The sequence below is a fragment of the Chinchilla lanigera genome, unplaced genomic scaffold, assembly GCF_000276665.1.
Source record: "Chinchilla lanigera isolate Chin_1 unplaced genomic scaffold, ChiLan1.0 scaffold00020, whole genome shotgun sequence".
NCBI classification, from domain to species: Eukaryota; Metazoa; Chordata; class Mammalia; order Rodentia; family Chinchillidae; genus Chinchilla; species Chinchilla lanigera.
Genome location: NW_004955421.1, coordinates 12778650 through 12792065, shown reverse-complemented (window position 1 = coordinate 12792065; position 13416 = coordinate 12778650). Strand labels below are relative to the sequence as shown.

Genomic DNA, 13416 nt, shown 5'->3' with positions numbered 1-13416 from the left:
GTTACATTGCATATTGCTATCTACATTGCTCAGATTACCAGATGTAAGAATGGAAGATTGCTCTAACCATTATAGGGAATAAGAAAACAATTCTTCAATAAAACAGCAGAGATAATATAGAGTTTCTCTAGACAAGATGGTAGGAGTTCCCCATTGTAATTTCATTGTATATTGTTACCTTCAAATCAGTTGCTCAGACCACCAGACAGAAGCATGCACAATCCATTAGAACAAATAGCTACATTAGTTGTAATGAATAAGACTTTGCATCTTTTGCTCCCTCCATGCTGGAGTCCACAGATAATTACTAAAGGAGTTGCTGACTGAGAGGGAAAAATTGAGTCTCTTCCAAGTTAGGTTATGAAAAATGTGTCAATAAGTTGTATCTCTTCAAGTTAAGCCAGTGGCAACCAGGGTGTGTTCTACTAGAAAAAGAAAATCAAACATACAAGCTCGACTTAGTAAGAATATCTTTAGGCATGGCATATGCAAGTCTCTTCGGGACTGTATAGCAGAAAAATTTAATATTTAAGTGACTATTCCAGCAGTAATTCACCAGATAAAATAGCTGTACATCAATTAAACTGGAAGTTACTTTAAGCATCATAAGAAAAGGGTATACACTGGATCCACAGACTTTGCTACCACGTGTTTCAAATAATAGCAGCAACAAGAGGATTGGGTCCTCACCTTCTCAGATTTCTTCAAAATTTAAATTGCATTCTTAGGATTAACCTTCTGTTTTCTATAACCATTAAATTTTGATAATTTCAAATAAATAGTGGTGTGATCATATATTCTATGTGTGTGTAATCTACCAAACATTTTAGAATAGTAGTTTTTCTGTAACACTGGGAACTGAACTCAGGACCTCTGCACTGAACTATCTCCCCATCACTTTTTAAATTTCAGCTAGGCATAGTGGCGCACACCTATAATCCCAGCACTTAGGAGGCTGAGGCAAGAGGCTCCTCATGAGTTTGAGACCAGCCTGGGCTACAAAGTGAGCTCAAGGCCAGCATGAAGTGCATAATGAAACCCTGTCTCAAAAAGATATAAATAAACAAACTTTTTAAAAATTTTTTTTTTATTTTGAGAGGAGGTGTCTGCTAGTCATTCAGTAGCTCAATAACCCTGTTCAAGAGCTTGAGATCCTTGCCTCAGCCTCAGTGTGTTGGGATTTCAGGTGTGTGCCAATAAGCTTCGGTTCAAAATATGTTTTGGAGAATATTTATAAAGTAAGATGCATTTTAAAAACCTCAACCTTGAATTTACACTCCAATTCTTTTAATCCATGTCTAGTTTAAAAAGTCACATTTCAACAACTCACAATAATAAATGATTCTGGACACAGAGTTTTTTAAAAAAAATATTAATTTATTTTTGTTTATTGAGACAGAGTCTCACTATGTAGCCCAGGCTGTCCTCAAACGCATGGTCATCCTCCTGCCACAGCCTCCTAAGTGCTGGGATTACAGGCGTGTGCCACCACACTTCACAGACTATTATAGTTTATAAAAGACTTTTGTGCAAGAAAATATTTTTTCAAAGCACAGGCTCAACCTACTTTGATCAGAAATTTTTTCCATAGGCCTTCACATAAGAATGAGCAATTTTTAGGTACGGGTTTCTCAGTTCTGGCGCTGTATGAATCACAGAGGATTGGGTTTTAATCTGAGATGGAACATGCTGGCTTATGTTCTTCTATAAATTTCAGAACTCTGTGAACTTTTGATAAATGATGAAAATAAAATTCTTAAGTTCTCTGAGCTCAGAGATTCAAAAGTTTTTATATGAATGCTTTCTTCTTAAGGGCCCTGACATTTCAACACAGTCATGGTGGGCCACATATTAGACATAAGCATAGTCTATTCGGAACTGGAGATGGTGTTTTTCATCAGTTGGAATCTTCAACAGCTGGCAAATATTCAACAGGGGCAGTAGATGTTTCTTTCCCTTGGGGCAGAAAAGAGCCCACGGAAAGGCCACGCTTGATAGCTCCTTTCTTGTCCCCAAGTGCTTGAGAAAATTAACAGCAAATTTTGGAAGTAATGATCACTCGAGATTGTGTTTCATTTTACTCCTGCTTTTATTTTAGAAATGCTGGAAATTTCCATGTATTCTAATGCTAAGGGACTTGGCATCTCCTACTCAATTTTCGGCTTTGCGTCACAGCAATGAACAGTGCCAGAGCGCCCCCTTCCTGTGCAAACTGCCTTCCTCCTTGTTTCAGACTCCAGGCTAAGCAGCATGAAAGCTGCTATTATATGTTACAAATTAGAACAAAAGCCCAAAGTGCTTGCATAAAAAGGGCAGTCTTGTTTCCTATCTTATTTTTCTATAACCACAGGACCTAATTTTTGTTGCTTTTATATAATTGTATTCACAGTAGAAGTGACACTATATTTTTCACATATTTATTCACAAACAATTTATGTACAAGGCACCATGAACAATGCCTGATCTTGAAGATTTTTTTGACCATACAAAGAATCATCATGTATAGAAGTGATTATAAATTGAAGGAAAGCAGATGATCCATTTGAAACACATTTCCAAAACTTGATGCTGCATAATTATCGACAGGGAACATGTTTACAAACGGAGAGTTTTAGGCTCAGTTTTGTAGGTAAACCAGAGACAGGGTGCAGGAAATGTCATTCTTAAAAATTATTCTTAAAAGAATTCTGATCCACAGCAGAGTCAAAAATAGCCCTTAAAAACTTATCGGAGAAAAGGGAAATGTTATGGCCAACTGTGGTATGGATCTGAGGGCTGTGGCACTTGAAATTGTAGCTGAGGGACCAATGAGATGTGAAAAAGTCAGAGTGGAGACTGGCCAGCGAGGATGGGCAATGTGCCTGAGTGAAGGAATCCGAGAAACTAAGGCAATGATCCGCATTTTTCTTATCTTTACCTTTATCAATTAGATGTTCCAGATCCACCAGAAAACCTTCACTTGTCTGAAAGACAGAACAGGAGTGTTCGGCTGTCCTGGAAAGCTGGAGATGACCACAATAGCAATATTAGTGGTAGGAAGACTTGGAGTAACTGTTTTCTTTACCCAACAGAATTAAAGTTGATTTGATAATTATTCTTAACTACTGCGTAGATTTGTTCTTCAAATATCCTTTTAAACATTCAATATTGTATATAAATCCTAGTATAATTTAAGCATTCTCGTTCTGTCCTAATGGTTTGTCTCTGGTTTTCCTGTCAGAGTATATTGTAGAATTTGAAGGAAATAGAGAAGAACCTGGAAAGTGGGAGGAACTGACTAGAGTCCAAGGAAAGGAGACAACAGTCTTGTTGGGGTTAGCTCCTTATGTGAGATACCAGTTCCGGGTCACAGCTGTGAACGAAGTAGGGCAGAGCCACCCTAGCCAGCCCTCGGACCACCATGAAACACCACCAGCAGGTACACAGCTTCCTACTCCAGGCTCCCGGAAAGCTATTTTATTTTGAACAAGTTTTAAAAAAAGATCAGTTAGCTTCTGATTTTAGATTTCTCTAGTATGAGCAATTCTGTTAGAAATAAATACAGTACTCAGACTGCACCAGGTTCATAGGTATTAGTTACTTGTTTGATAAAAAGCAGAAAATTGGAAGAGAGAGTTGGGATTTGAGAAAACATTACTATGAACATTTTCCAATAGCTGGGCATGATGTTTAAATCAAATATCAAATAGTAAATTCGATACTGATGTTCAAAATACAGTGAAAGTCAATGGTTCAGTTTTCTGAGGTAAAACTTTTAATTCAATTTTTAATTCTTATGAATTTAGTATTTTTCTAGCTTCATATCTATCTAAATTGCCTGCTTTTTAAAATCTCAAATATTATAGTGCTAAAAGAATTGGTGTCACTGCACTGACTTTAGGTGTCCGTTTAGTTATGACTTGATATTTGTTGTTTCCTTTATGAAACTAATAGGTTAGAATATAAACTATTTTATAGAATGAGGAAAAAAATAAACTGATTTAGATACTTGTATAATTTTAATGTACATCAAAGAGCGCTAAACTCCCTGCTTAGCTCTTACTAATACAATGGGTCAATCTGAATATATTTCATGGTTACATGCTGTTTTCTATTTGGTGTACCTAAAACTTGACTGTAGATGTTAATACATGGGTTCAATTTTATCCTCCATCACATCCTAGTATGTATTTTTCTCAGCAGAATTCTAACCAAGAAATTACAGCTTTAAAATGAAAACACACTTTTAAAAATCAGGTTTAAAAATTTAGGTAGCAAGTTTGATATATATATATGTATATATATATATATACACATATATATACATATACATATGAAAGAGAGACTAATTACTACCCAGTAGGAAATAATTATATAATTCTAAAATATTACTTTATTGCTGTAAATTACATGTGTGTTTAGAAGCCACCTTAAATATCTTTTAGTAATTGTAACATTTTAAATTAGTAAATATAAAATTTATTTAAATATCTGGGATTTGGGCAGAGTGATATGATGATTTCCCTGTTGACAATGATAAAAATAATTTTAACACATCATTTTTCAGCTCCAGACAAGAATCCACAAAACATAAGGGTCCAAGCTTCTCAACCCAAGGAAATGATTATAAAATGGGAGGTGCGTATTCCTCAGTGTATTCTGTTTTTTGTTTGTTTGTTTGTTTGTTTTTGATACTGGGAATAGAACTCAGGACCTTGCGCTTGCCAGGCAGGCACTGTGCTGGTGAGCCATCTTCCTGGCCCATGTTATATATATTTTTTGTGCTCTTTTTCCTTCCTTTTGATTGTACCTGTCAAATACAATGGTAAGAACATTAATTTAAAAACACAAATTAGTGGGATTTAGGGGTGAAGTTAATTTGGAAGTTGTCACAATTGTATATTTTAAAGGTGATTGTGATTAGAATAAGTTGTGAATTTGAGTTTAACATTAGTAAATAATTTAGGGAAGATTGTACTGCCCAATTTATTTAACATTTGTCCCTAAACATTTCAAAATCTCAACCATTTTATTAACAATATTTTAAATGTTCTCCTACTCAAACACTAAAAACCTTTCCCTACCTGATTTCCCTACCTGATTATGCAAAAGGATAACCTCCAAATAATAATAATTTATTTAACTCTGTAGGCATTTTGCTCATTTGTTTCTAAATCTGAGAATAACCTTGTCAAGAACATATCATTAATACACTGTTCTCAACGTGGAAACTGAAGTCCAAGATGATGTATGTCTCCCTTATCCCTAGAAAGCTAGAAATTAGCAGGATTTAAACATGAATGTATTTGGACTTTGTCTTAGTTACTTTCTTGTTGCCTGACCAAACTATCCAACACTTACAAGTTAAAAGAGGAGAGGTTTATTTTAGCTGACAGTTTGTAGTGGTTTCAGTTCATAGTCAGTGTGCTCCAAGGCAGGGCGGTATGGTAGAGGGACATCGCAGGGGAGAAACAGTCCATGGCAGGGTAGGATGAAAGCAGCAAAGCAGGAGTCCCTGTCTTTATTATCCCTTCCAGTCTACAGGCCTTTTGGGTGGTGCCACCCACACCCATGTAAGTCTTCTCGTTATCCACACACAGAACTGCGCTAAACCCTTCAGTGAACTATTTATTACCATACCCTGAATCCATATTCCCACACCCTTAATATTTGTTCGAGCACTAGATCCAGATACTTCTGAAAAACACCACCTATACAACTCATGAGGCTTTGGAGGAACATCTAGATACAAGGTGTAACAAACCTCAAGTGGTACTTTCCCTCTTGTACATATTCCTGTTAAATGCTATTACATAGATTTTACTCTTTGAATTTGATGAAAAATTTATGTCTATTGGGATAATTTTAATTACTATAGTGTTATTTCCAAGTTTGTTTTTCTGTAACAATGGAAAACTTCATTTTTCTTTTAAAATTTAGCCATATTTTATGAGCAAGTATGTTGATATAAGTTAATGTAAATTACCATTCAATTCTTTGATTAATAGTAGGCATCTAGTACTGAGTTAATTGAATCTTGCATAGATATAGGCTATTTTGTAATAATCCTGGAGTATACGAGGTTAGTTTCATCATTCAAGTTCTGGTACTTGGAAGAATTTTAAAATATATAAATTTGGGCTTATTTTTTCCTTCACATGTTATATTTTTTATCATCATGACATGCATATCAGTACATCCCTATCAATTATGTAGTCTATATTTTTATATTAAACTTTAAATATTTTTATATTTAAAGTTAAATGTAAAAGGATAGTGTTGATTAAAATAAAAAACATTTCTTTGATTTTGTAGCAAGAAATAGTGACAGACATATGTTTTTAGAACTATTTACAATCTGAAAGTATGTTAATTTTTTATTGTTATAGAGCATATCTGCCTTACCCTCCTTTAAATTCCATAATATAGTGGTATAACTGGTGAGATGACAATGGTTCTATGTAAGTTTTGGGTCACTTCTGCAGAGAGTCACACTGTGTTTCACTAACATTAACCTACGATTTCTCTTCACTGCCCTGGGAGTTTGATGGGAGCCCATGGTCAGTCACACGCTTCATACAGACAGGCTGGGACTTTGTAGTTCACTGCCCTCGCCAGAGCCCATGCCCTAAGTCAGCAGAGAGCAGAGGGCAGAAATCTTCCTTATTCCCAAGGTCCTTATGTCTTCTCTTGCTTATAACTCACACTTTTCTCCCCAAATGACTGATAACTAATGCACACTTCTAATAAGAATGAGACTACCACAGAAATTGTTTGTAATTTGCCTCTGAAGAACCAATGCCATGTAACTTAGTAATTAATTGACTTGAGAAATAGACAGTCTTAGGAATGTGGAACTAGATTGACAGTTACAGTCATAATATATGCCATCCTGCCTGTTGTGATTTTGACGTGTCAGAGATCTAATAACTACCAGCTCAGAGAATGAAGTTTAAGGACATTTACTGATTATTGCTTTGAATGGAGCATTCCTTTATTAAGGGTTGGATGTTAGCTATTTCCCAAGTGGACAAGGAGGCACTGTGAATAAAATCCCACATCCCCTCCAGGTGCTGTTCACACAATTACTCCTGTCTACATGACAATGATTAGAGATACAAGGTTTGTGTGAAAAAGTTGACCTTTGATACAAGGGTTAACAACAAAGATGAGCACTAGGGAAAGATTAAATGTTTCCAATATCTGTTTTAGCATTAAATACAATAAATTAAACTAATGCCTTAAATTTTAACTTAATGATAAAAGCAGGTGTTTAGTTTTCATTATCTTCTAAATTTCACTCCATGTATTAAATAGGTCATGATTTCTCAAACATCTAAGTATTAAAATATGATAATGACCCATCTCTCAAAACAGAAAAAAGAGTCCATGGATGCCTAGAGAGATAGCTAAAATATTCCCATTTGGATGTTTTTTGCTTGATAGTTCCCATTTTTCTTAAAACTATTGAAATGAATTTTTAAACACCTTTCTATAAAATAACAATCTAATTTTAAAGACAACTAGAAAAATACCCATCAAAAAACAAGCAAGTCAAAAAAACAAAACGAACCCAAATTTCACAGTATTTTGGGTTCAGTTACCTGTCTAAATGATGCTAGCCAAGTTCTTAAACTCTTCATAACATAGTCTTATTGTTTATTTTGAGAATATGAAAAGAAAATCTATCTGCTATGAAATAGAATTAAATGAAATTTAATGGAATAACATGTAACATGGTAACTGCTGTTATAAGACTGTATTATATTTTAGACACTTGTTATGGGAATAATTTAAATTCTTTTGTCCACAACAAAATGGTACATGTGTGAGGAAGGTTATTATGACATGTATACATATTTCAAAGATGCTGTACTTAATACATATACATATACACACATATATACTTTGTATTTGTCAGTTAATAAAAAAAGTGTTCAATTACTTTTTACAAAATGGATTTGAGGTAGGGTGGCAATTTGTCTAGTTCCTAGATTGGTAGTTATAACCTTATCTAATTCATAGTTCTCTTTGAAAATATGTTAGAAGTAAAGACTCCTTCCTAACAACGTCATGGACTTCTCAGATCCTTTGAAGGTCATCCATATACTCCTATCTAGAGATTTCTAGACTCCTTTAATAAACAACATCATCTGTAAAGACTTCTTCCTCATGGTATACTATGAGAGGAAGAGAAGGCTTGTGCGGCCTTCCTGTGCTTTACTGCCTGCTTTACCTTTGATCTTATGTTGTTCTGTCTTTGTTACAGAGCTTATTTGAGAATTGTGGAGGTTCTGTTAGCCATTGCCTCAGAGCCAAATAAAAAGTGTCTCTGCTGTTTCTTCAGGAGCCTAGTTACCAAATAAGGACTCACAATATAGCTAAAAGAGTTCTCATAACAGTGGTACACTTTATTTTCAAATTCCTCAGGGAACTTTACTAGGTTTACCTATTTTCCTTGGAGAAAAACCCGTGAATTGAGTAATCTTATTTGCATATATTTGCTGTCAAGAGAGTCTGAAAGAAATTATAATTCCAGATTGCATACAGAGCTAAAAGCTCTTAGAATAATTCATTTGGAAAATGTGAAAGCCCCTGGTGAATTCATATCTGTTTCATTCTAAGAAATGGCTCAAAATCCAACTTTCCAATAAATGCAAGTATAGGTAATAACCTTAAAAATTGTCAAAAAGTTTTCTTTGATTTTGATTTTATTCTCTCAGGTAATTTAAATATTCACCTTGGAATGACTATGAAGTTACTTGCTGATACAGCATGATGTTTTTGATTTAATTCCAGTCAATGCCCATAATAACTATTTTACTGAATTAGACTGATTGAAGTTGCAGTACAAATTCTTGAAAAACATTTTACATGACATTATTGAAATACCCACATATGCAAATGAAATTATGGTTAATATAAGTGAACTTTTAAGTGTTGATATAAATAAACTCAATCAACAAATCAAATTTTATGTTAAAAAAGTAATATTTTAAAATACAAGTCATTTAAATCAAAGTTCCTTTTATTAAGTGGTCAGTCTAAATTATATTTTCTTATTAAAATACTATTAATTAAAAACTAGAATGGAAATAACCAGTTTTCTATACTAGAAAATTCTCCACCAAACCTATTTAGCAAAATAAAGTGGTTGAGGGAAGCATTTTCCCTTAAAGCGATACAATGGCCATGGAGCTAGGAAACTATTATAAAAAGGAACTACTGCTTCTGACATACTAGTGTATAAACATGTGTATTCTGAAAAATTAAAGACTGATTTTTATCTCTCTCCTGTTAGGGAAAAAGATGGAAAAGGATGAAATCAGGTGTAAAGAATTTTGCCTGGGGGCTGGGGATTTAGCTCAGCCGCACAGCGCCTGCCCAGCAAGCGAGAGGTTATGAGTTCGATTCCCGGTACTGGAAACCCCCCCCCCCAAAAAACAAAAACCAAAAAAACAAAAAACAATAAAAGAAGAATAATTTCGCCTGAAAAACTATGGGGAAATCCCATTTGTAACTTAAAAATTTATGGCTGTATCTTTTTCATTTCTGCCAAATTCTCCAGAAATGTAAAAACAGGATATAGTGGGAAGCTTAGGCAAAAGCTAAAACCCTTGTAGAAATTATTTGTATATTATTTCATATATGCAAACTCATTTGACCCAATGAGCATGATCCATGATCTAAACTAGTAGAGGTCTAATTATCAAGCTTAAACTTACAGAGGTACAAAAATTTTCACGGCTGTCTCTGTCCCCAAAGTGGGTATTTAACATCTCTGTGGTATTCTCATGCCACTTTAAAGTGGTCCCCTGCTGTGTCTTTTTTTTTGTTTTGTTTTTTCCACTTTAAAGTGGTCCCCTGCTGTGTCTTTTTTTTTGTTTGTTTTGGTTTTTTTTTTGTTTTTGTTTTTTTGTTTTTCTCTGCTACTGGGAACCGAACTCACAACCTTGCGCTTGCCAGGCAGGCGCTTTTGCCGCTGAGCGCCCCTCCCTGCTGTGTCTTTGTCAGCATGTTTATGGTCTGGCTTCTGTTTTAGCCTTTGAAACCCATGGAACAGAATGGGCCAGGGCTGGAGTACAGAGTGAGCTGGAAGCCACAAGGAGCCCCAGTGGAGTGGGAAGAGGAAACGGTTACAAACCACAGCTTGCGGGTTATGACGCCCAGTGTCTATGCTCCTTATGATGTCCAAGTGCAAGCCATCAATCAGCTTGGCTCTGGGCCTGAGCCTCAATCAGTGGTTCTCTACTCTGGAGAAGACTGTAAGTGTTGCACCTGAAACTCTTACGCACTGGAAGATGTTTCCCTCGAGTACATTGCATTCCTGTCCACAAACATTTTGCGGCCCCTACTGCATGCAAAGCAAATACTTTAGCTGTAGGACATAAAAAGACATGTCCTCCTGTAGGGTTCACTGCAGGAGAGGTGATCAGTGCGGAGTGCTGACCAAGTAGTTTGACAGCCTTAACTTCACTCTGTTCTGCAGTAATATCTGTTAGGAAAATCAAATACTTTTTGAAATTATCTCTGCTTTTGGTTAAGCAGCATAGTTGTCATGAAGTTGTTAAGGTTTTCAGTTAGATTTTCCCATTCTGGTCAAGGACATCCTCGCAGACACCTGCTGTCATCCCAGGGCCCCAACTGATGGTTGGATCCTTCCTAACACTCATGAGGACCAGATCTAGGTTTGAATATGGAATTTTAAATATTGGTGGTATGATCACATTATTAAATACTAAGAGCATAATAGCTGCTCCAATTACATTGCTGAAAAACAGCATACACTGTATTGTGTATTGCTACAGATTAGGAGTTATTCTCACTGTTCCTCTATCATATAGAGTAATATTTTGATCCAACAAAAAAAAGCGAAGAATAAAAAATTATTTCTTATTCATCTTCTGTTCAAATTCTTTTACTCAAATCTGAAGATAAAGAACTCATCACTAATGAACTATGTTTGAGCCTTGAGTGCTTTGTGTTCAGTCTATTCTTCTGTGTACACTTCCTGGTATAATGGAATAATAATGCCTATTTCCTAGAGTTGCTCTCAGGTTATGCTCTTAGTCCTGGGCGCACAGAATATACTTAATTAATATTAAGTTGTTATTAATATTTGATTAATCAAAATTTCAAGTTATTTAATCTATGTCATTCCTGTAGTTTACTTGTTTTCAAAAGCAACATTCTCATAGAATATTTCACTGGACATTGTTTTAAATTTCCATGTATATTCGCCCACATCATAACTACCTGGAGAACAATTTTCAATGTGGTATGGGCTGTTCTCTTCTCCTAAGGGTCCATTTTGTTTGAGAAAATTCTCTGTAATAAGAAGCACTTAGTGTCATTTGGAATTGATCCCACAAAAGTGTTTTTCCCAGAGTAAACATAAATATCACCTTTGGAAAAGGGTCATCGTGATCATGTTTGGAGATTATTGAAATTTAATCAATGTTACATCCTTAACAGATCCTGATACTGCTCCAATGGTCCATAGTGTGGAGATCATAAACAGTACATTAGTTAAAGTTACCTGGTCAACAATTCCAAAGGACAGAGTCCATGGACACCTGAAAGGATATCAGGTTTTTATCATATTTTTTCTTCTTGTTGTTCAACTTATCTCTTCTTTGAGAACATGAACCACTTTCAGAAGAAGTCAGAAGAGAATCTACCACCATGGCTGCTATGCTAAAGGCCTTATATTTTCATTGCAGATAAATTGGTGGAAAACAAAAAGTCTGTTGGATGGAAGAACACATCCCAAAGAAGTAAACATTCTGAGGTTTTCAGGACAAAGAAACTATGGGATGGTTCCTTCTCTAGATGCTTTTAGTGAATTTCACTTAACAGTCTTAGCCTACAATTCAAAAGGAGCTGGTCCAGAAAGTGAACCTTATGTATTTCAAACACCAGAAGGAGGTGAGAGAGTAATAGTGAAGAATTATTCCAATAGTGGGAATTATCCAATGGTCCTATTAAACATTACCTTCCTTATTAATAGTTAATATGTACTTTGCATGAGTTAATGTCTCAGTTTCAATAAAAATTTGTAATCCAATGGGACTTTAGTTTTTCTGCAGAATTTTACTAATTTATGAATATTCATTGATGGTTTTGTGTTATCTAGTACCTGAACAGCCAGCTTTGCTCAAGGTCATCAAAGTTGATAAAGACACTGCCACTTTATCCTGGGAACGACCTACAAAACTAAATGGAAACTTAACTGGATATCTATTACAATATCAGATAAGTAAGTAGAAACTTGAATTAAGTTTCTATACTAGCCTGTAATTTTTGGTTGAATAGTTTGCTTGTATATTAATGATCTAAGGCTCACTTAAGTCCATAGTTCATGAGCTATCATATTTTGTTATAGCGCAGTCACATTTCAGCCCTTGTCTGGTTTTTGTAAGTCAAGTATTATTGAAGCATGGCCATTACTACACAGTTATACACAGTTATATACACAGTTATATACCCGATAGCTATTTTTTCATTGCAAAGGGGCTGTATGGTCTTCAGAGTCTAACTATTTCATGTAGGCAATACAGAAAGGTTTGCTATCACCTGTTCTAGAAATAAAACAATGTACCATTGGAGGCCAGAGAATATATGTAGTATTTACATACAAGAAGCCTTGAGAATTAAGAAACACTTCAAGGAGTAGCTTTAGTAAGTAATACAGGAGCTATTCAAAGTGCATGTAGCTACCAAACTATGCTGTCTCTTTGGCTTCAGATCCATGGTTATAATCACAACCTAAACATACTTGTGCTAGTAGAATCCTCCATTACCTCACTGGTTCAAATAGGTAATTGAAGAGGACTGAAGACCTGTCTTCATACTATTCCTTTGAATAATCTCCTTCTAGGTGCTTCTATGCCATTGGATTACTGTGTTTAAACAAAAATAGACAATTTTAAATCATAGCACCTTCCACCCTAACAGTGTTCAAATCTAAGCATTATCTCAAAGTAGAAATTAGGTGACTGAGACCACAAAAACTTTGGTAATAGCTGAGCATTGAACATATTGGAATTTGAGGACGTGAATTCCTGAGTAGCAAAACACTGAGAACTGGGATCCTCTGCTTGCAAAAAGCAATTTAATCATTTCCCTGATACTCTGATGCTTCACCTGAAGATCAACCATGACAGGGTTGTACTAGCTTTAATTTCTGGTGGTCTGTGCTGAATTGGCATATGTTTTATTAGATATAGGCATAAGCCAAATAGAAGTAGCAATTTTTTAGTGTTTTTGAGTGCTTGTTATGTAGCCAAATCAGAATCAAATACTCTCCATGCATTATTTCATTAAAATAAAACAGTTATGATATATGTAGTGTCATTATTTTATGGAAGGAGGAATTAAAGCATAAAGGGTATATGTATTTATTTAGGTTTTCAGGAAGTAAGTGTTAAGTAAAGA

The 13416-nt window shown here is 35.1% G+C and overlaps 1 protein-coding gene across 8 annotated transcripts in view; it reads left to right on the top strand.

The window, feature by feature from the left end:
• The window catches only part of Chl1 (cell adhesion molecule L1-like), a 194421-nt gene that overhangs the window by 165787 nt on the left and 15218 nt on the right, over nt 1-13416 (top strand). For all 8 annotated transcript variants that reach the window (XM_005383759.2, XM_005383757.2, XM_013513790.1 and 5 more), the window contains 7 exons: nt 2931-3032; nt 3221-3418; nt 4547-4617; nt 10022-10244; nt 11455-11570; nt 11703-11907; nt 12116-12238. In XM_005383759.2, the coding sequence (XP_005383816.1) occupies nt 2931-3032; nt 3221-3418; nt 4547-4617; nt 10022-10244; nt 11455-11570; nt 11703-11907; nt 12116-12238 (1038 nt within the window). The remainder of the gene's footprint in view (nt 1-2930; nt 3033-3220; nt 3419-4546; nt 4618-10021; nt 10245-11454; nt 11571-11702; nt 11908-12115; nt 12239-13416) is intronic.